Genomic DNA, 22,759 nt, shown 5'->3' on the forward strand with positions numbered 1-22,759 from the left:
GGTTTCTGGAGCAAGGGGAACAATATTCTGCTTCCCGTTCTGCATCCTCCTTGCGGGGCTGAGCTCTGTGTGAAGCGTTTTTGGAGCTCGTGTGGTGGAAGGGGCCCGGGGGACACTCATGGCTCTCTGCACCTTCCTCGTGAGGCCGAGAGCAGGGGCAGACCCCGATCTCTGCTGAGCAGCGACAGCACCGGGGGACCGGCCTGAAGTTGTGTCGGGGGAGGTTCAGGCGGGAGGTCAGCACCGCCCGGGTTCCGCAGGGAACGGGCACGGCCCCGAGGCTGCCGGAGCTCCCGGAGCGTTCGGACAGCGCTGCCAGGGATGCGCAGGGGGGATTGTTGTGGTGTCAGCGCAGGGACAGCAGCAGGACCCGAGGGTCGCGCTGGCTCCCGTCCCGTCCCGCCCGGGCTCTGTCGCGGTTTCGCGACCTCCGCCGCCGCTGCGCTCCCACCCGCCGGCCGCAGGGGGCGCCGCGGAGCCCGGGCCGCGCCCGCCGCCCCTTCCGCCGCGGCGGGGCCGGCAGGGGGCGCTGGGCGGGCCGGGCCGGGCCCGTTCCCGTTCCGGCGGGCGCAGCGAGCGGGAGCGGCCCGGGGCCGCCGCGGACATGCCCGAGCGCCGCCGTCTCCAGCAATAGTCGTCGGCGGGCGGGCAGCGGCGGGAGCGCCGCGCGGAGCCGCCCCCCCTTCTCCCCATGGAGGGGCCGTACGCGCTCGGGGTGAGCGTGTTCTCCGACCAGGGCGGCAGGAAATACATGGAGGACGTGACCCACATCGTGGTGGAGCCCGAGCCGCCGCCGGCCGGGGCGCACAAAGGCGGAGCGGCTCCCGCAGGCCCCGGCGCCGCCGAGCCCCCGGCCGAGAGCGGGCGGCGGCGGGGGGGGACCCCGCGGGCGGCCGAGGACGGGGCGCAGCCTCCCGGCACCGGCCCCGGGCGGCGGCCGCGCCGCTCCGTCGCCTTCTTCGCCGTGTGCGACGGGCACGGCGGGCGGGAGGCGGCCCAGTTCGCCCGGGAGAACCTGTGGGGCTTCATCAAGAAGCAGAAGGGATTCTGCTCGGCCGAGCCGGCCGAGGTGTGCGCGGCCCTGCGCAAGGGTTTCATCGCCTGCCACCGCGCCATGTGGAAAAAGCTGCGTAAGTGCCAGCGGAGCCTCCGCTGCCCCCGGCCGCCCCCGCCGCGCCGCTTCCCCGCCGCCTTTTCCTCCCCTTCTCCCGCACTATTGTGAGTGCCTCCCTCCCTCCCTCCTCCCTCCTGCTGCCGGGGATCGCGGCAGAGCGCGGGAGCGCATCCCGGCCGCCCGGCCGAGGAATTGGGGAGAACGGGAAACACTGGAGGGCACGCTGGGAGAGCAGAGATGTAAACACGGGCCGAGGATGCGCTGCTGTGTTACGTAGCTGGGGATGGTGCGATGGTAGGGCTGCAGTTTGTTTTCGGGGTGTTAGGCGTCAATTCCAAATTCGATTCATTGGGAAGGGCTTCATCTTGTTGCCTTGGGTAATCGCACTGAACTCCCCCTTAGATTTCCCTTGCGTCATGAAAAGAGGGAAAAAAAAGTAATTTTGTCAAACTGAAATAGGCTGAGAACGGTGTTTTTTCCCCTAACGGTGCTTCCGACTGTTTTTGTGAGTCCTGGTGGAAGGATTGAAATTGTGTCTGGTTTATAACTCGTTCATGTGCTAGCATGGAGGAATACTCAGTGTCCCTGACAAATAGAAAACACACTTAGTATCCTGAGGATGGTTTTGATAGATATAACTATATATATATCATCATTATATATTTATGTATGTATTAGTTGATTAATTGCAGTAGCGTGGAAGCTGTAAATAAGTCGGTGTTAAGGAGAGGAGCATGCCCAGACAAGTGACAGTCACCATTCCTGTACTCATCCTCCTCCCCGAGGTCTTCTGAGGCTGCAGTTGGAGTGTCTGAAAGGCTTTTTTCTCCTTTCTGAGGTGAAGGCTCTGACTCAGAGTGTGGCTGTTTATATAGAATGTGTAGAATGTGTGTGTATTGTTTGTGCATTTAGGCATGCAAAAGCCTCAGAGAAAAAGCAAGAGCAGAGTTCAGCGTGTGAAGGGAGGTGGAACACGGTAAAACTGGATCCAGAATAGTGACAGTGACAGCTGGGCTTGGGAGGGAAACCTGAAAAGCAAGAATTGCACTCAGAGCACCCTGGGCTTTCAGTGAGTGATTCAGGAGGGGTGTGGGGTAATTATAGTTTCAAAACAGTTTCATTTTCCTTTTTCTTGAATAGCAAAATAGAGAAGTTGTGCAAAAGTCAGATACTTGAGGAGATATTGGGGGAAGCAACAGTAAGTTTGAGGGTACAGAGGGAAGGGTGTGAGTTTTAGAAGCACCAGAACTTGACCACATCCTTGGCAATGGGGTGTGCAGCCTCCTGGGCTGCAGGGCTGGGTGATAAGGAGCAAAACGTGTGAACAGGGGGACGTGGCACAGGGTGGGGGAAGATAAGGAGCTCACTTTTCTGGCTGTCGAGTCCCTGGTGTGTTATTTGCCACTGGAACTCGGTGAGCAGCAAGGCAGGGAGGAGAGGAGTGCAGGGAGCTCTGTTTGGTGATGGGTGTTGTGGAAGCAATTTGAATTGTTGTGAGCAGCAGCACAGCTCTGGCTGGGAGCCTTTGGTGGCACTGGAGGTGGGCTGTTTGCTAAACTCCAGAGCTTGTTTGCTCCTCCTGGTTCCTGCTGCACGTGCTGAGCAGCCCGAGCTCTGTGGGACAAGCCCATCGTTATCTCTGCTTTATTACTTCATCCTGCCGTGGAGTCCCAGTGGGAATCCTACTGACAGGCAATAATTCTCCACATTGCCACGTGTAAAGCTGCTTTTTATCTGAGTGTTGGTGACACTGTGGACACGAAATGGGGACTGGCTGTGTTGGTATCTTGAAGTGTGTGGGAGAATGGTTTGGAATTTTGGGGTGGAGGATGGAGTCTGCATTGCTCCCAGTTGGCTGATGGAAGGGAACTTGTACTCAGCTGCTCTCTTGCTTGTTGGAAATTCTGTGGGTGTCCCCTGATAGACACAAACCACGCTGATCATGACAGTACCAGAAAAACTAAACCAGAAAAATGCCCGTTTGTCACTGGTGATTGTTTTTGGTGTTAATTCTGTAGTAATAAAATTCTCTGAATGCCAAAGATCTTCTGGAGTAAGAGTTCATTTTGGAAGGTACTGAATGAGTTGAGTTTGAGTTCAAAGTTACAGAGCTGAGTGTGAAGGGCAGTGGTTTTCAAGTAGACAGGGGGAAATCTTTTACAGAGATGTGCTGTTGATGATCCTGATCCCAGGAGGAGTTGGGTCCATGGATTTGGTTTTAATGCTTGAGCTCAGAAGAAAACCCAGCAGTTCTGGTACTATTCTGGTTCCTGGTGAGACACAGTCCCTGGAGAGACCTAGGAGCAAGGCATGAACTGCAGTCTCTGCATGACAGGCAGATAATTCCTGGTTTTATTGGGCCTAAAATCTGAGTTTGCTGCATCATTCTTTCTCCCACAAGTGGGTGATTTCCTTCTCTCTGCTCCCCATCCCCATAAAGACTGATTTGACTCTCTAATACATTTTATTGCTGTTCAGGGGTTGTTACACTGACAGAAACTCATTAGTTGCAGCTTGTTTTCTGTTAAGTGCATGGTTGAAGTCCTCATTACCACTTGGCTCCCTCCCTTGTTTGCTTTCCTTTTGGAATGTGTTAGATTGAATATCCTCAGTTAAAACTGCCAGACAGAGTTCTTCCAATGAGCTGATTGAATGTTTGTGTTCTTGAAATAAAGCTGCTCCTAGGGAGAAAGTGCATTTTAGTATTCAGAGCACAAAGCTAGAACTGCTGGAACTTAAACATTTAAGTTGTGCTGGATGTCTTGGTGTAGCTCAAAATGCAACTTTTATCCTCATACTGCCTGTGAATTCTGCTTCTCCAAATTCTCCTTTCCATCAGCTCTCTTCCATGTCTTCTGCCCTGAGGCACCTGAGCATCATTCAGTGCCACTAGAACCGAAGTTCCTCATTTTGTTTAAAGCTTTAGAAGGTTAAAATATCAGTTTTCACAGAGGATAAGGTGTAACTGTGTTTTCCTTTTCTCTCCTCGTGCGTTTATTTGCCGTGTGTGTGTTGTGCCACAGGCAGGAACAGAGAATGCGGTGCTTTGGCAGCCTGGGCTGGGTATTTCCTGCAAACAGCTTGTGTCACAGTGGAGTTTTTGTGTGAGCCTGACTTGTGAAGAGCAGGAGATGGAATGTGACAGGGAGATGAGGCTCCCTTTGGAGTTTGTCTGAGTGGGTGCAGCCAGGGAGAATCATGAGGCTGCTGCTGGCACTTGGAACCAGCTGATAACTGGGAGCTGAGCCTGCTTTTGGGGGTGCTGGGCTGGGAGGAGGACGGTGTGGCTCCATGGGGGTGTTGGCTCAGCCAGCTTGTGCACTTTTGGGGAAAAATCAACTTTTGTGTGTGTACACACAAAAATAGGGAAGGCACGAAAGAGAAATTGGGATGGGATGTAACTGGAGAGAGCAGTGTAACAGCAAGGTCACAGAAGTGCTTTGAGGGCAAAGCAGTTGAAGAAGGAGATTTTCCTCACCAGGTGTAGTTGTGTTATTACTCTGAATTCCAGGGATATCTCCTGTAGAATTTAAGGAGAGCACACTGAGATAGTCTGAATTATTCAGCCCTCCAAAGGGAAACGTTAGTAAAACATTTGAGATGTCATTCAGCACAAAATGTTGCTGTTCAGCCTATGAAAGTAAAGTAGTTTTTCTCCCTTCCAAGGGAATCAGGAATGTCCACAAATCTGGATTGCCAGTCAAATATCCAGACAAAATAACTGAATTTAGGACATTTCTACTACTTCAGACAGGGAAGTGAAGAGTAAATCTCAACACTTGATTGATCCTGTTCAGCCCCCAAGGAGAGCACATCTTCCCCCATGTTCTTCTAGTGATGCTTGGAATATCAAACCACAGGAGACAGTTTGTAGAACCCTGTTGTGGTGCTTTGATCCTGTGTCAGTTTAGGCTGGGGGGAAGGATGTTAAAGGAATGGGGGAACCTGGGGAGACACCACTGGGGCCTGGTTGTTCTAACACCCCACAAACCCCTGAGACACCCTTGACAGCATTCCCAGCTGCCCAGAACTAACCCTGTGGTTTTTGTCTGCTTTTTGCCCGGTTTCTCCCTGCAGCAGAGTGGCCCAAGACCATGACAGGGCTGCCCAGCACGTCGGGGACCACGGCCAGCGTGGTGATCATCCGCGGCTCCAAGATGTACGTGGCCCACGTGGGCGACTCAGGGGTGGTGCTGGGGGTGCAGGACGACCCCAAGGATGACTTTGTGAGAGCTGTGGAGGTGACACAGGACCACAAGCCAGAGCTTCCCAAGGAGAGGGAGAGGATTGAAGGCCTTGGGGGCAGGTAGGTGTCACTGTTGTATTTTCTGGGAAAATCCCCTTGCCCAGGATTCTTCTCCTGGGAAGCTGAGAAGCCTCAGAGAAAAAGGAAAACAATATTATCTCATTTGCTTCTCCTGTGTTTTGCTGCTTTGGAATGTGGTTTGGACATTGTTTATCCAACAGGTGATTGTTCATTGGTTCCATGTGAATTGTTTTTCTCATTGGCCAATTATGGCCCAGCTGTGTCGAGGCTCTGGAGAGAGTCACAAGTTTTTAGTTATTATCTTTCAGCCTTCTGTCTGTATCCTTTCTCTATTCTTTAGTATAGTTTTAGTATAGCATTCTTTTATCTAATATCATAAAATAATAAATTAGTCTTCTAAGAACATGGAATCAGATTCATTCCTTCCTGCCACAGGGGACCCCAGAAAATACCACAGGTAGGATTGGCTGCTTTCACTGAGCTAAGCTTGAGCTTGTTGTGGGAGGGCACACAAGGAGCTGAATCTCAGCTATTTCTCTTTTGTCCTCTTAATTTTTCTTACAGCTTATTGGGGAATAAATTACAGGCTTCCATTGTTACATGGTTGTGTTTTTTGCTAGTGGTTTATGGTGTATCCAGAATTTTAATTTCCTGGTGGATCACACAGGTGAGGGTGCCTACAGTTCTAAATGTTCACCAACAACTTTTTGCAAGCAGGGATGATGATTTTTGGCCTATTTTCCTTTAAATTCTGAGGAATCTCTTCAGGTTGTGCAAATTGCCTTTTCACATAGGCAAAATGATAGGAGGTCTGGAATATCCAGTTTGTCCCAGCCCTCTGATTTCTCAGGCGTCCTGCATTGCCCCTGAGGTGACAATGGCAGCTGTTGAATGGACTCCTCAAAGTCTGTGCTTGGGGAACATGAGGAAAATCCTGGATTTGAAACAAAATCCTCCCTTTGCTGTTCTAACACCCCAATTTAGCAGCTGTCCTTGCAGGAGCCATTCCCCCCCTGGCAGATGTTCCACACCCGGGCTGGGTCTGAGGGGGAGCAGGCAGGGCTCTGTCAGGTGGCACAAATGTGTGGAGCCAACCCCCAGGGCTGGGATCTGGGAGCTCTGTGTCCTCCTGGTGCTCCCCAGATGGATGGGCACGGTTTGCTCCTCCAGCAGGGAGCACTGAAGGTTTTCCTGCTGACATCATTGATCTGGGAGCCCTGTCAGCCCATTAACCTGCAGATATTTGTGTCTCTGGCAGGTGGGACTTCATCAGGGGCAGTTTTGCTGTGGGTTTTCAGGGTATTTCTCAGAGGTTGGAAGTCTCTGAAGGTGCAGAAAACCATTGCCTGAACCTTAGTATCGACAGGAATGGTTAATTTTTAATGTTTAAAACATTTTTACTGGTGCTCCTCCTGTTTTTCCCAGGCTGGCTGTGGGAGTGAGGTGGAAGTGCAGCTGTGCTTGGGAATGCCTTGTCTTCCATGAGAGCAAACTGGGAACACTTAATGGGAGAGCATGAGGGAGTCTTCCATTAAAATGCCATTTCCCAGTAACAGTCTGAGTGTGGGATGAGGGTTTTTTTTCCAATAGTGAGCTCTGTGTGGTCATCAGCTGTACAAGTGGATGAGATCAGGTTTTAGGATGTGGTGTTTGTGACTTTGCCGTGCTCTGGATGGAGCAGAACATGCCCTTGTTGTTAAGGCCTTTGAAGTGTCAGGAAGTGCATCTTGAATGGCTTCAGCATGAGCAATCTGGAGGCTGTTCCAGAGCTGCTCAGTTTCTAATTACCAATGGCTGTTCCTTGGATGAAAGGAACTTTCAAGTATCCAGTTCCTAACTCGGTTGGGACCAAGCTTTGCTGGTTCCTGGTTTCATTAGCTCTTACTCCTTGATGGTTCATATTTATTCTTCTCTCTCCCCTGCCTGACACAGCTGCCCCAGTTATTTGCTCTGTGGCTCCTTTGACCCTGCAGTGCCACCTGGGAGAGCTAAAGCAGTGCTCAGTGCCTCGGAGCAGGTGTTCACATGCAAATGCAGAGCTGTTCTCCCATCTCCTGCTTCCTGCACACACCAGCCCGGGACAATTCCTCTTTTGTGTCTGCCTGCTGTTGGTATTCCTTGCATCAAGCAAATGCCCTCAGGAGGCTGCTCCTTTCTTTGCTGTTGTTTCAAGGGTGCCATGCTGCTCTGTACAGCCAAACTTGGGGAGATGGAAAAGGCTGAAGGAGGAATTTACACCTGAGTGAGCTGATGTTGATGGTCCTCATCTGAGGGAGGCAAATCCAGTTGTGCTCTGTCTCTGACAGATTAAAAAGACTCTCTTGCATATTTTGTAACCAGCCAGAATTTTTCCTGGTCTTCATTACCTTGCTTTTTATTTTCCTCTGCCTTTCATCTCTCACTTTTCCCCTTGGCTCTGTATGGAACTATTGCAGTGCTATCGTGTGTTTTGAAATAGGAACTCGCCATCATTATTACCTCCACATTTGCATATTTACCAGCTTTTCCTCACTGACCAAGTTCCTCCCTGCTGTTGCTAAGCCCTGTCCCTGTGTGTGCTTTCAGTGTGATCAATAAGTCTGGTGTGAACCGTGTGGTGTGGAAGAGGCCCCGGCTGAGCCACAACGGCCCCGTGCGCCGCAGCACCGTCATCGACCAGATCCCCTTCCTGGCCGTGGCCAGAGCCCTGGGTGAGTCCCTCAGCTCGGCTCCTCCCCTGCCTTTGCCCAGCACACAATGCACAGGGCTCTCCTCGCTTGCCTTCTCAAAGTCTGGGCCTTGGAAGTGTGTTTTTGATACAATTATAGTGTGTTTTTTGAATAATGCTGTAACTGGGGAGAGAAGAGCGTGACTTCTAACGTGCAGGGTTTTCAGTGTCAGCCCTGCAAGGGTGGGATTTGCTTTTACCACCAGTTGGTCAAAAATTACAGTCCCATTATCTCAGTGAGAAGGAGACCTATGTGCTCTCCCTCCTGGAGGCACACAGGGCTTGCACATTTCCATTTGCACCAAAAATGAAGTTTTGGTGGATGGTGTATGAATTGCTTCAGTGTTTCTTTTGGGGAGATTATTTTTTTTGTTAAGACATGGCACAGAATGGGATGAAAGTGAAATCTATTTAACTTTAACTTGCCTTTATGGGAGCACTAGAAATGAGAGGAGCTGTCTTTGAGGAGCACCTCATTCCAAGGACAGAAAGGGATATTGCAGGACTACAAATTGTCCTGCAATATCCTGTGATGATTTTTTTTTGGGATGTACTTCTTAACTGAATTATTGGGTATCTCTTACCCATGAGTGTTAGTGTTTCTGGTCATTTTGCTCCTTAAATTCCATTGCAGAATGCCAATCTTTGGCTGCTCATGTTCTCTCCCTTTGTGCAGTGCAGAGTTTTCTGTGCAGGCTCACCCAGAGTAGGTTTGGTTTGATGGGGTTGTGGTTTTCCCTGGAGGAGCAGTGCTGGAATTCCTGGCTGGCAGTGCTGGCAGTGCCCATGGGGACAGGCTGTTCTGGGAGCCTCATTCCAGAGCCTTGCTGTGTCTGATTTCACAGGCAGGAATAGCTGGGCCACAGGGATTTGCCCTGAGTTAAGGAGAATTTTGCAGTGACAATGAACATGAAGAGTCAGCTGTGTGTCAAGCAAGGAGTCACAGGTGCCTGAAAACTCAAAATTTTCATTTTATGCACTTTTTCTCAGTATTTGAAAGTCTTTATGTCATGTTTCAGGTAGGATAGAATTTATTTTGTGGTTAGGAGAACTGACTTGAGAATTTGAGTGAATCCTTTGGAGCTAATAGATGAGTAGCAAAAACCCTTCATCCCCTGAGCAGCACAGCCCTGTTCCCTCCTGCAGGACAGGGGAGCTTCCTCCAGGATTGCAGAATGTGAACACTTAATTTGGGTTCATCTTTGGTTCCTGTGAGTTTGTTGCCTGTCTAAAGAGCTGACTGGCTTTTGATCTGATTGCTCCCAGCAAGATGAACAGGAGGATTTGGCTGGGGTTTGTGTGCAGATGGGAATTCAAGGAGCCATGCATTCGTTAGCCCCCAGTGCATTCTTTGCCAGCAAGTGCATGAAGAGAGGATTAATGGAGAGTTTTCAGGTCCAAAAATAGGAACACCTATCTCTTATCAATTCTGGGATTTGAAAGCTCAAACCCCAAGCTAGGACCAGCCTCCCCTCCTGCCTGTTCCCAACCTGGGTAAAAATTTTTAGCAGGACAACAAGAGAAACTTAGAGTTGGGAATTCATTATGTTTAGAATGGGGGAGATAATCTGATTAAAACCCCTAAAATTTTGATCACAGATGGTGTTTTGAGTGTCTCTGTCTGACAACACTTTAAAATATTTTGGAGTAGTCTCATCCCCCAGTCTTTAGGTCTAGTGCACTCCTAAGGAGTTGATGGAAGGTTTTGGAAATAGCAGGAATAAAGCACCATGGACAAGTTGCACTCAGGCAGCAGAAAATCCTGGTGCAGAAGAAATCTTTGTGGCCAGATGAATTCTGTTCACATACCCCCTCCCATTGTGACTGTCAGAAGTGCCCTTCTGCCCCAAAATAAGCATTTGTGGTATGCACAGTGGCTGCATTTAAGTATTTAAATAATGCTTGGTTTATTTAGAGCCCCAGAACAAGTCAGAAATATTTGGGCTTTGTGCTGTCCCATAGAGCATCTCTAAGATGCTTTAATGCACCCAGCAGGTTTCTGTGGCCTCTAATAAACCATTTTAAGCTGTAGTTCTGTGTTTTCACAGCTACTTCTGCTGACCTTTTCTGGGCAGTGAGAACATCTTTTCTTTTTTAAAAATGCTGCTTTGCCTTGTAATAGATACTCTTGAATCTGTGCTGAGGGATTGCCTGGCACTGCTGGGGCTGTTTGGGAGGTGTTTAAATGAATGAACGATGAAACCTGAGCCAGGAGCCCGTTGGTTCAACCACTCCCTCCTGTGGGAACATGAACTCTGCTCTCCTTGGGTCTTTATGTAGGAATAGAACAGGCTCACCCCTATTTCAGGTGGAGCAGCCTCCACTCCACCATGCAGGAATTTCCTGCTGCCCTCTAGGAGCAGCTCTGTCCCAGGGCAGGGAATCCACGTGGAGCTGCTGCAGGAGTCTCTGACAGCAATGGGGAAGCTGCTTCCAGAAGGTCTGACTGGATGCCAGAGCTGGTTTGTGAAGCTCTCTGAATGCACATTCCATGAAATCCTGGAGGAGAGGCCATGGCTGACCTCAAACGAGCTGAGGAAATTGCTGTGTAAGGTTTTAGGGTTGTTTACATGCATTTAACTGCTTTTCAAATTAAATTACCAAACAGAGTGGGCACAGCTGCCACTCAGCTTTCCCTTCCTGCTCCATTGTAGGCTGTGAACTTGAATCCCATGGAATTGTAGAAGTTACATTTACAGCAATTTCCAGCTTCTATTGATAATTGCTTTTTTGTTTTATCTCTATAAAACCAGAGAAACTTGGGGTGTGTTTGGGATTCTTTTCTTGTCCTCAGGATATCTCACTGTAGCTTGTACGATTTTCTTCAGCCCTGAGACAAAATAATAAATAAAAAATGCAGTGCCAAATGCAGTGTGTGCTTTGCTCTGGGGATCTGTGTGGAACACACATCCTCTGAGGGCACCTGTGGAGAAAAACTTTGGTTTAAAAAGCTCTGGGATTAATCAAACTGAGGTTTTATTTTGGACTGAGTTATGAAAGTGAAGTTTTCTTTCCTCTATTAAAATCAAAAGCCCTTTTTATATGCAAAACAGCATCTCCAGAAACTGGAATGAAAGTCTTGATTTATGTAATTTCTGGACATGCTTTAGCTCTAAGAAGGCTTTGGGTTTAATCCAGTGCAGCCCACTTACATGAGGGGTGTTTTTGTTTGTGGCTGCCATTATTCCCTGGCAGCACTTGACTTAGAAGTGCCTTTGTTGTTGTATTTTATAAGGTAACAGTAAGAGACACTGCCTAGTTTGATATATTCTTACTGGCAGCTAAATTAGCTTCCTGCTCCTTTAGTATCTGATTTCAAACATCTATTTCATTTAGTGAGATGCAGTGTAGATCTCTGTGCATTATTCTGGTTTGAGTCAGGACTAGAAACAGGTTTTTCTGGAAGATATGGAAGGAACTACATTAATAACTTTATTTTTTCCTTTGGTTTGGAAAAGAAATATGCAAACCTCATACTGCAAGAAATACTCCCAGTGTGGAAGTTTTTAAAGAACAAGACTGTCAAGAGTTTTGTAAATGTTTGGGTTTTAATTCAGAACAAAAATTCTAGTCTGGCTCTGCAATGGAAGCCTGAGAGCCTGGCATTGCAGCCTCTGGCACATCCCAGAGGGTCACTGCTCTGTCTGCTTGCTTTGGAGCACAGTTAAAGACTGCAGAGCACTCTGGAATGCTCAGGGAAACTCTGGAATGCTCAGGGAAACTCTGGAATGCTCAGGGAAGCAGGTTCTGTGCTCTCTGGCTGCTCTCCTGTCCCTTTGCCCTTCCCAGAGTTGTGACAGAGGCTGCCACACACAATTCCTCTGCAGGCTGGTACTGCTGGGGTGTTCAACTCTCCAGCTGGGCAGGGATTGGGGGGCACAGCTGGGCAGGGATTGAGGGGGGCACAGCTGGGCAGGGACAGGGGTGGCACAGCTGGGCAGGGATTGGGGGGCACAGCTGGGCAGGGATTGGGGGGCACAGCTGGGCAGGGATTGAGGGGGGCACAGCTGGGCAGGGACAGGGGTGGCACAGCTGGGCAGGGATGGGGGCGACACAGCTGGGCGGGGATTGGGGGGGGCACAGCCGGGCGGGGATTGGGGGGGGCACAGCCAGGCGGGGATTGGGGCACAGCCGGGCAGGGATGGGGGCACAGCTGGCAAGGACAGGGATTGGGTTGGCACAGCTGGGCAGCAGCTCCAGAAAGCTTTGCCTTAGGCTGGGGAGCTCTGCCCTTCAGGGAAAAAAACCACAATAAAACTCTCCATGTCCTTGTCCCCATGGGCTGGGCTCAGGGTGTGAGGCTCTGTGGGGTCTCTCTGTGCCCTTCAGGAGTTTGTGACCCCTGGAGCTGCCCACGATGATGTTCCCAGGTACCCCTGGGATAGGGAGGATCTTGGAGCAGATCCCCTGGAAGCAGTGTGGTGATGGCTTGGCTGCTTCCTCGGGAAGGGAGCAGATGGACAGGATGACACACGTGCTAAAGAACCCAAATTAATCAACATCAGGTTATTTTTATCCCTCAGCCCAGTGTGTTTAATTAAAAAACCGATTCAGCTAATAACATTTTGTCATTTCTCCTCCATGAGTACGAACAAATGGAGGTGTAAAAGCATTGTATGTGTTGCTGCTTGTTAGTTTGACCTGCTGTGGCCTGACAGGGGCATGTGAGGGGTGCAGGACTTCCCATGGCAATTCACCTGCACTCATTGCTCAGCTCTCCTGTTACAGGATTCATTTTGATCTCGCTGCCAGCTGGCTTTGGCGGGAGTGCACCTCTGGAGGAGCGGGCCTGGCTTTTAATTAGCGCTCATTAGCAGCCTGTGCTTGTGGGGCTGCGGAGAATCGGGGCTCTAATGAGGATGGGCTGCGGTGGAGTGGGGTAATTGAGTTGAAGTATTCCCTTTCCTGCTTCTGGAAAAGTCTTTTCAACTGGTTGATAGCTTAGGGCAAAGCTAATGGAGGCAAGGAAGAAGACAAAAAGCTTATTTATTGTCTTTAAAAGGATGGTGATGGATGTGGAAGAAGCTCCAGGCTTTGTCCAGCAGAAAGCAAAGGAAGAGCCTGACAAAACCTGACTCTTGAGTTGTTGAATTTCTGTTTGCTGCTCAGCTCTGGCAGTTCAATTAATTTCTGCTTTTAAAGCTGTGTGTTCTGCGCAGAAAAATGTAGCCAATGCTTGGAAGTAATAATAATGTTACTTTTTGCTGCTTATCACCACAGGAAGCTGTTTGTGAACATGGAAATAAATTTTAAAAAGAGGTGTTAAGGCAAATTATTCTTATTCTTGATTTGAAGGCCTAGCCTTAGAAAAGGTTTTTAATTTTTCAAGTGTACTTGATAAATAGAATTGAGATAAATTGATGTGGAAATGCACTTTTCTGCTGGAGTGGTTTTTATTGAGGATGGTTTGGAGGGAGCTCTTGAACCAGGGGATGATTTGATGCATTGTTCAGCTTTGTTTCTGCTGAGGTGACCCCAAACCCATTCACACAGAGAGAGAGGTTTAAAAATAGGAATGTTCCCTGCACGAGGCCGTCCTGGGGAGAGGCTGGAGCTCCTCTTTGCTGCCTCCCTGCTGCAGCCCAGGCAGGGCCCTGTGCTGTGGCTGCTGTCCAGCCCCCGGCCTTGGCACGGGGAGTTCCTGCCCTGCGGGGCCTGCAAGGGATGCTCGAGCTGTGGGGAAGGGGAACGGCCAAGGGAATTGAACAGGGAAAAGGCTCCAGGCTGCTCCTCTGCTTCTTGCTTTGTGCCTTCCCTTTGGCACCTGCACGCTCAAATATTTGCACCTTTGGTGTGGGATCAACAAAACCAGGTTTTACTTCTGTTTAGGGAGAGCTTAATTAATTCAGGTGGGTTTTAGTTTGGAGAGTGGTTAAGGTTTCACCATTTTCTAGGTATGCATGTGTTTCGTTTCTCCTTTTTCCACAAATACTTGTTTTAAGGGAGTAGAACACCTCTGATTACAGCTTGGTTTAGTTTAAAGAGGATTAGAAGGTGGCAGCAGCTGAGCAGTGACTGGGCTGGAATTTCTTTATGTTCCTGATGGTGATGGATTTCCTGGGAAGGAAATCTCTCATGTGTTATGTAACAATTCCAACCCATTTTCTGCTTTGCCAGGCGATCTCTGGAGCTACGACTTCTACAGTGGGGAGTTTGTGGTGTCCCCCGAGCCCGACACCAGCGTGCACACCATTGACCCCCAGAAGCACAAGTACATCATCCTTGGCAGTGACGGGCTCTGGAACATGATCCCCCCTCAGGATGCCATCTCCATGTGCCAGGATCACGAGGAAAAGAAATATTTCATGGTGAGAGCAGTGGCCAGGAGTCAGGCTGGGAATCCCATCCTTGGTACCTCTAAAAACTGCTCAGCCTGGCAGGGATGAAAAGCACCCCCAGAGTTGGTGGGGTTGGGGCAGATCGATGGTTTTGCCACAACGTAAAAGTTGTTACAATGTGGCTGATGTTAAATCCCATGGGTGTTAACATAGTTTAAATTATTTGCCTTATGTTTTGGGGAAATTTGACTGGCAGGGTGTTGTCTGTGAGTAATAAAGGAGATAATGAGTTTTTCTCTAAGGAAGTTACACAAAATGCTCTCTGAACATTAAATTTATTTCACATTAAGGTGGAAGTTATAATGCAGACTGTTTAGACTGAATTAAATTACTCTCTGATTTATTTTACAAAACAGTTGAGAATTTATATTGGAGCATCAGAGAGTAAACACTCTGCCAGCCCCATGAGGGAGTTTGGAAAGCTCTAGGTTGTGTTCCAACCCTGACAGGCTACTGCTGTGTTACGAGCTCTTTGTGCTGTTTAAAGCCCTGGGTGTATGTGGAACGTGCCACAAACTGATTTCAAGGTGGATTTGAGAAGGAAGATGAGTTTTAATTGGCATTTCTGGATGGGGCATGGTTTGTAGGAGTGTGTGGCATGAGGTGCCTTGTGGTCATGTGGTGGTTCTGTGTGATGGTGGCCCTGTGTGATGCCCTGTGTGACAGTGTCCCCTGTATGTCCCCTGTGTCCCCAGGGCGAGGCACGGCAGTCCTGTGCCCGGATGCTGGTGGCTCTGTGTGTTTGGTGGCTCTGTGTGTGTGACGCTCTGTGTTTGGTGGCTCTGTGTGTGTGTGACACCCTGTGTGACAGTGTCCCTGTGTGTCCCCAGGGCGAGGCTCGGCAGTCCTGTGCCCGGATGCTGGTGGCTCTGTGTGTTTGGTGGCTCTGTGTGTGTGACGCTCTGTGTTTGGTGGCTCTGTGTGTGTGTGACACCCTGTGTGACAGTGTCCCTGTGTGTCCCCAGGGCGAGGCACGGCAGTCCTGTGCCCGGATGCTGGTGGCTCTGTGTGTTTGGTGGCTCTGTGTGACAGTGACACCCTGTGTGACAGTGTCCCCTCTGTCCCCTGTGTCCCCAGGGCGAGGCACGGCAGTCCTGTGCCCGGATGCTGGTGGCTCTGTGTTTGGTGGCTCTGTGTGTGTGACACCCTGTGTGACAGTGTCCCCTGTGTCCCCAGGGCGAGGCACGGCAGTCCTGTGCCCGGATGCTGGTGGCTCTGTGTGTTTGGTGGCTCTGTGTGTGTGACACCCTGTGTGACAGTGTTCCCTGTGTCCCCAGGGCGAGGCACGGCAGTCCTGTGCCTGGATGCTGGTGGCTCTGTGTGTTTGGTGGCTCTGTGTGTGTGACGCTCTGTGTTTGATGGCTCTGTGTGTATGACGCTCTGTGTTTGGTGGCTCTGTGTGTGTGTGATGCTCTGTGTGACAGTGTCCCTGTGTGTCCCCAGGGCGAGGCCCGGCAGTCCTGTGCCCGGATGCTGGTGGCTCTGTGTGTTTGGTGGCTCTGTGTGTGTGACACCCTGTGTGACAGTGTCCCTGTGTGTCCCCAGGGCGAGGCCCGGCAGTCCTGTGCCCGGATGCTGGTGGGCCGGGCCCTGGGCCGCTGGAGGCAGCGGATGCTGCGGGCGGACAACACGAGCGCCATCGTCATCTGCATCGCGCCCCTGCGCGAGCGCGGCCGCTGGGACGGCGACGAGGAGCTGGTGCTCAACCTGGCCGAGGGGCCCAGCTACAGCAGCCCTGAGAGCAGCAGCCTGCCCCCCTCCCGCTGCTGCACGCCCCCCCTCAAGGTAAGGGCTCTCCCTCCGGGCCCCCTGTGGGAATCAGAGCATCACAGAGAGTCAGAAACACTCCCAGAAACTCCTGAGCTGTCAATTTGCATCTCTCTCTAATGTTGCTATTTTTAATCTTGAGTTTTTAATTTATTTTTAATTTTAATTTTGACCTGTATATGTCTAGATAATCTATTACTGAGATTGGCTCAGTCAGTAAAACATGGTGTTGCCATTGTGGGTCTCTTGCAGCTCTGGATATTCTGTGAAAGCTACAGTTACAGCACATCCTCAATACTTCTACCTGCAAAGGTTTGGAGGGCTGGACCAACTTTTAACAATGTTTATTAAAGAATTTTAACACTCTGCCTTTGGTGTTCCAATGTATGAATTCTCAGAATTGCTGCTGGTTGTTTATTGGTGGCTGTTGATCCGTGCTCCCTCCCTTAATGTGGAAGAAATTAGTACAGTTACTTTACAAACCTTGAAATGCATTGTTTCTTAAAGTAAGTTTTCTGAGATCCTCCCCAAGATTCAAGGCAGCCTTTTGAGACAGAGAGGAAGCAGAGTGGGGCTCAGAGGTATTAAAAGCCATCCAACACACCCCCTTAGAAAACAAGGCTGGGCTGCAGTTTCTCTTCCTGCCTTGCCAGGTGCTTGTGTAGCTTGCCCAGCCCAGGGATTGCAGATTGTGAACCTGTTCCTGACAGGGCGTGCTTTGATTTGGGTTGGTTTGGTTGTGGTGGTGTTGGGCTTTTATTTTATTTTTTTTAAGGTTAAATTGGTTCCAACACATGTTGCTGTAAAGAACATTTTCTTTCTGTACTGGGAGATCTCATTATCTTCCTTTGGTCGATTTGATGTTCTTTGTTGAAGCAGTGACATCATAACATAAGGTCTTTCTGGAGGCTGCAAGTTTGAGTTGTTAACATAAAGCAGAGCTCTTCAGAGGGTTTTTGTTTTGTTGTTTTGTGGCTTTTCTTCCCCCCTCTAGGAACTGGAGTGTAGTTATGAGTGGCTGTTTGTTTCAGTAATTACCAGCTGCTCCTGATTTAAGTCACTGTCCTTTGATGTTCTGCAGAATCTTCAGATAATTGTCTTTTGGGCAAAGGAAAAGAAAGCAGAAATTAGAAAGGGAGTTTTAAACATTCCCTTGGGAGAAACAAGCTGCTAATAAAATGGCAAACTTCAACTTTGTCTCCTCCCCTTTCATCTAGTGGAGCAAAATCCATGGAAAGAGCTTTAAACCTAGCAAAATCTTGAGGAAAAAAATTAAATTTTAAGTGCTCTTAAAATTTTCAATCACAGTTTCTGTGAGAGAAGCAGGGGTGGCCTTGATGCCTGACAGCTGCTACCTGCCAAAACACTTAATTCGGAAATAGATGGAAACCAAAGTTTCTTAATTAAACAAAAGTATTTCTTAATTGCTTGTCCTTCTGGCAGCAATTACTAATACCAAATTAATTCCAGTGTTCCTGAGGCCAGTGAGGAAGATTGATTGGATTGCTGAGAAATTCAGTTGGTGATTTGTGGTTTGTTTTTCCTGTTTTGTTCCATCACTCTCCTGCAGCCCATCCTGTGCCCTTTCCTTGCCTTCCCAAAGCCTGCTCCAGTCTCAGCTGTTTGCACCAGCAGGAGATGCTGGGGAAAAGAGCCACAACATTAAATGTCTTGCACAATAAAAACCATAAAACTGAGCTTTATGTGACACAATGTCAGAAATTAAATGGAGCAGCTGAAGGAGCATTGCCAAAGCTGCTCTCTGTGTGTGTGATCTGGTGTCCTTCTGCTTCTGCAGCAACTGAGATGAAGAATAACCTTTGAAATTCCATTCATAAAGGGTCTTCCCTCTTGTGTTGCTAAATGTAGTCAAGGAATGGTATCTAGATGGTTTTGTCCACACATGGGCAGCCACAGAGGAGTGGAAAACCAGTGTGGATGCTGGGAACAATCCTGATTATCTTTTCTTTTGGAGTGCGTTTTATTAAACCTGGAGTTGTTCTGGGTTGTGGCTTCAGAAGCATCTGTTTATTCACCTGAGATGTGTCCCTGACTGATTCAGCTGTGTGCATCTCAGTCTGCAGCACATGATTTTCCTTAAATAATAACTGCCATTTGCCTTCCACTGGGGGAGTGGAGCCTGGCCCTGAAATTTACTTCTGAAGGACTCACCGAGTAACCAGGGACAAGTACAATTAAATCTTTAATAAGGTCAGAATTCCTATCTTCAGGGTGCTGCATAAACACTAATTTCCATAATCCCCCTGTGCATAGTGAGAGCAAGTACTGTCCCCATTTTCCTGTTGGTAAAGCTGAGAATGAGGCAAAACCACAGAAGAGATGAGGGTCAGAGTTTAGGAAGCGCCTGGTTCCTGGCACCTCAGGAACTTCCCAGGGCTGGCTGGATGTCCTGTGGGGGACCCATGGGAAGAAGAAGTGTCCCTTTGCACAGCAAACAGGAATATTTGTAGGTGGCTGCCACTGCCCCTCTGTGTGGGCAGCTGAGGAGGAGTTTGTCCACCCTGCTGACCTGGTTGTGCAGTAACTGAAAGTGTGGACGTGACCAAGGTCAGGAGGCTCTTGCTGCCCTTTGGCCACTGAGCACACATCACCCAGAGGGCAGTGCCTCTGTCAGGGGCTGCTGGGGAGTCCTGGCTGAGTGTGGAAAAGCTACTGAGGATCCCAGAGCTTTCAGGCACTGCTTTTCCCTGAGCTCCCAGCAGCTGCCTGCAGCTCCCTCAGTGTTCTGCAGCTGCAGTTCACAGCCCCAGCTGGAATTGTTTCCACCCCTCAGCAGGGAGAGAAGCTGAGGCTGCTGTGGAGTGGGATTTTCCTGCTTTTGATAAGGTTTAGGGAAATTCTGAAAGTGCCCCAGACTGGCTGTACCCTCGTGGGATAAAATCTGTCCCTGGCAGCGTCCAAGGCCAGGTGGGACAGGGAGGGAGCTGGGATAGTGGAAGATGCCTGTGCCCATGGCAGAGTTTGGAATAGGTGATCTTGCAGGTCCTTCCCAAATCACTCTGTGATTCCATGGTTATATTTATTCCTAAGTATTTTGTTTCCTTTTCCCTCAGCTCACAGAAGATGATCCCTGGCCACGACTGAACTCTGCTGAGCCCATTCCTCCCCTCCTGCACAGCAACATGCTCTCAGAAAAATACCTGGAGCTGCCAAATGAGATTGCCAAAAGCAATTTACCTTCCTCAGGAGGAACCCCCAAGGATTCAGCCCCGCAGGAGGAGAAGTGCAGCAAAGCCCTGGCCTTGAGGCTCCAGGAATCCTACAGCAATGGTTTGTCGGTCAGCCTCTCCCCTTCCAACTCGGCCAACTCAGGCACGGACCAAAAAGGCTTCAAGGTGTCCCCTGCCGGGCACGGCAAGGCGCAGGACGCGGAGAGGCCGCCCCCGGGCAGCTTTAAGCGGACACTGGAGGAATCCAACTCGGGCCCGGCGGTGAAGAAGCCTCGGCGGGGCCCGGCGCGGGGCCCGGGGGAGGGCGCGGCCGGGTCCCCGCAGCGCAGGAGCCCCTCCCGGCTGGCCATGAGGCGCAGCCTCCGCGGGCAGAAGAAGCTCAGCAGTTCCCTGTTCCACCCGCCCCGCAAAGCGCTGTGCGTCTGCTGAGCCTCCTCTGCGATGGCTGCACCCGCTGGGAGCGCTTCCCCTCGGTTTGTTTTGGTTTTTTAAAGTAGGAACTTTTTTTGGTATCCGACAGCTTTATCCCAGCCTTGTACTTGCTTGTATTATAACTGTGAATTTTGTAGATGTGTAGGGTATAAGTCACTGTAAAATGTGTGTAAATTTGTATTCCTTCATATAAATGTAGTTTCTTTTCTTCCTTGTATAATTGTTACCGCGGGGCTAAGCCTTGTTTTAAAAAAAAAAAAAACCAAAAACAAAACAAAAAGTAAAATAATCCTTTTTGTTAATTTACTAAAGTCATCAATTTGTATACGCTTCTTGTGAGGAGAATTTCACAACTTTTTAACTAAAGTAAATTATTAAACAGAATGGAAGATATGTATTTTCGTAGTCTGATACGTTCCACCTAAAGTGTGTCTTTTAGAGAATACACTAGGGTCTATATTTTGGTTTTAAATTTTAGATTTCTCTACTCAGAAATGAAATGTATGTGGAAGCAGAGATTTGAGTCTTGCTTTACACACCTCAATGTCGATTTTATGTTAATTAAAATACTATGCAGTATCTTATTTAGTTGTATTTTTTGTAACGATAATCGTCAAAAGTATTTAGCAAAAAAAGTGTGTTTTAAAAACTCCAACTCCCCAGAGCATCTCACAAAGCCATTCCCACCCCTGTTCCAAACAAATGATGGCATTTTATCCAGGCATCACTGCCCTCCTGAGATGTGTTTTCTGCTATTCCAATACCGATGGTGCTGCTAATACCTTTCAACACAAGTTCTTAAATTATTTTATGACTATTTTCATTGACTATGTGGACCATGTGTATGTTCACCTCAATAAAACACATGAAAATTTGATGGGGATGCTTTTTATTTTTTAATTCTTATTACAAGCTTAAGTTCTGGTATTTATTCAGCAGTGAAATATGAATTTATTCTTACAAAAATACTCATATTTAGCTGGTATTCATTAAATATCTGAATACTCTCCCCTTTCTCACTGTGGCTTAGGAAACAAGACATCCCAGTTAGATTTATGACAGAGCTGATCTTGGCACTTTATCCTGAATGTTTAACTGTAGCAATATATTACATTTTTAAAATTTTATTTTGCTGGGAAAGCAAAAGGGCAGTACTTTATTCCAGGATGGTTATTTGTAGAACCCAGTTCTTTACTGCTGGAACAATAAAACCTGGGTTGGAAGCAGGCCTGCTATCTATATGTGTTACCATGGTTACAGAAATCCCAGGGGATTTTATTCCTGAAAATATTCCCTTTCATCCATGCTGGGAACACAGCACTGCCTCAGGAGATGAAAGAAACAGCCTGTCCAAATTGGATCCTGCAAGGATTTATTTCTGTGAAACTTCAGTTCATAAAGTTTTGCTGTGATGTTGAAATTCTGCCCCAGATGGGCAGGAAAGGCTGCAGAGGCCACAACTGTGTGGGGCAAGTGCCTGGCAACAACCATAGCAACAATAATAATTACCTGGTTTCAATTAGTCTGCATTGAACCTTCCAAAGAGTGACTGTAACACCTCGGTTAGATGACTGTGTTTCTACTAATAAGGGAAATATGCAAAAGAAAAAAGATTTATAGTGAATTTCCCAGGGTTTTCCTCTACACAGAAGCAAAATTTAAGTTTCCATAGAATTCTGCTGCACTCAGAAATGTGACCCTCATTGAAGTTTCCTCAAGCTGTTATAAACTTGGGCTTCTCCACCTTTTGGCTTTTTTATTTTTCTTTTTTACTCTTAATAAATGAACCCAACCCTACAATTTTACTGGGGAAGCTGCTGGATGATGGTCAGGATTAACTGCACTGGACAGAAAGTTCCCTGCTGACAGAAACTGGCAATATTTTACTCCTGGGTATACTTTGCCCACCTCTTCTATCATTTGACTTCTCTGAAATGAATATTCAAAGATAAGACAAGGGAATTTACACCTAAGAAGTTCACAGAGGCTCCTTTGGTAAGATCAAACCTGAGTTCCAACTTTTTCTTGTGAAATAAAGCTGTGGTCTGTGCAACCCTGCTCACAGGCACTTGGTGGATGTTTTCAGTCACTGTTTCATTCTTCTGGTATGTGGATGATGGTGCTGTCACAGGAGTCAGGTGCATTCCCAGAGCAGGTCACCCTCTCCTGACCTGGTGCCACTGTCTGGAAACCTGAACCAGGGCCCCGTGTGTCACCCTGAGGCATCTGGGCAGTGCTGGACACCTGTAAACATAAATCACACACTGGGCCGGGCTGGAGGAGAGCTTAAACATCACGGGCAGGGACACCTCCCACTGTCCCAGGCTGCTCCAAGCTGGCCTTGGACACTCCAGGGATGGGGCAGCCACAGCTGCTCTGGGCATCCTGTGCCAGGACCTCACACCCTCACAGGCAACAATTTCCTTCTACAATCAAAACCCACCCTCTGGCAGTGTGAAGCCATACCCTGTGTCCTGTCACTCCAGGCCCTTGTCCAAAGTCTCTCTCCATGGCTCTTGGAGCCCCTTTGGGGCTTCTGAGGCCGCTGCTCAGCCGTGTCTCCAGCGCTGCCAGAGCACCCGAGCTCTGAGGGGCAGCAGCTCCTGCCCCTCAGGATCCTGCGCTGTCTCTGAGCTCTGCAGCCTGGAGACGCTGCAGCTGGGGGACGCCTCGGCCCCGCGGCCTTTCCCCCTTGCCGGGGCTGTCTGCCTGCGGCGTTCCGCACCTTCCCCCGGCTGCCCCGAGCGGGTCCCGCCCTCACGGCCCCTCAGGGTCCCTCAGGGTCCCCCACGGCCCCTCAGGGTCCCTCTCCGGCCCCCACGGGCTCCCTCTCGGCCCCGCCCATCAAACCCCGCCCTCTACGTGACGTTACCACGCGGAGCCGCCCGCCCCTCCCCGCCCCACGTGCGCGGGGCGGGCCCCGGCGCGCGGCGGCTCTCGCGA

At 49.3% G+C, this 22,759-nt stretch overlaps 1 protein-coding gene and 1 long non-coding RNA gene across 2 annotated transcripts; one reads left to right on the top strand and one right to left on the bottom strand.

Moving 5' to 3' along the window:
• Positions 1-513: 513 nt before the first annotated feature.
• On the top strand, positions 514-20,693 carry PPM1D (protein phosphatase, Mg2+/Mn2+ dependent 1D). The gene is made up of 6 exons (XM_071447569.1): positions 514-1,130; positions 5,192-5,420; positions 7,947-8,071; positions 14,206-14,396; positions 15,972-16,211; positions 19,268-20,693. The coding sequence occupies exons 1-6, from the start codon at positions 692-694 to the stop codon at positions 19,811-19,813; spliced, it is 1,770 nt and encodes a 589-aa protein (XP_071303670.1). The 5' UTR covers positions 514-691; the 3' UTR covers positions 19,814-20,693.
• On the bottom strand, positions 20,689-22,607 carry LOC139599882 (uncharacterized). The gene is made up of 2 exons (XR_011682325.1): positions 22,283-22,607; positions 20,689-22,060 (listed from the first exon to the last, which is right to left on the bottom strand). It is a non-coding gene; the product is annotated as an uncharacterized lncRNA (long non-coding RNA).
• Between the last annotated feature and the right edge of the window lie 152 nt (positions 22,608-22,759).

This window comes from Agelaius tricolor, unplaced genomic scaffold, assembly GCF_023055355.1.
Source record: "Agelaius tricolor isolate 1412-34295 unplaced genomic scaffold, bAgeTri1.0.p SCAF_25, whole genome shotgun sequence".
NCBI lineage: Eukaryota > Metazoa > Chordata > Aves > Passeriformes > Icteridae > Agelaius > Agelaius tricolor.

Excerpts from the sequence above, each read along its gene's own strand:
- PPM1D (XM_071447569.1), top strand. The coding sequence starts at position 692 with ATGGAGGGGCCGTACGCGCTCGGGGTGAGCGTGTTCTCCGACCAGGGC. Across the intron at positions 5,421-7,946 it reads ATTGAAGGCCTTGGGGGCAG|TGTGATCAATAAGTCTGGTG; the intron begins GTAGGTGTCACT and ends GTGTGCTTTCAG. Across the intron at positions 14,397-15,971 it reads AGGAAAAGAAATATTTCATG|GGCGAGGCCCGGCAGTCCTG; the intron begins GTGAGAGCAGTG and ends GTGTGTCCCCAG.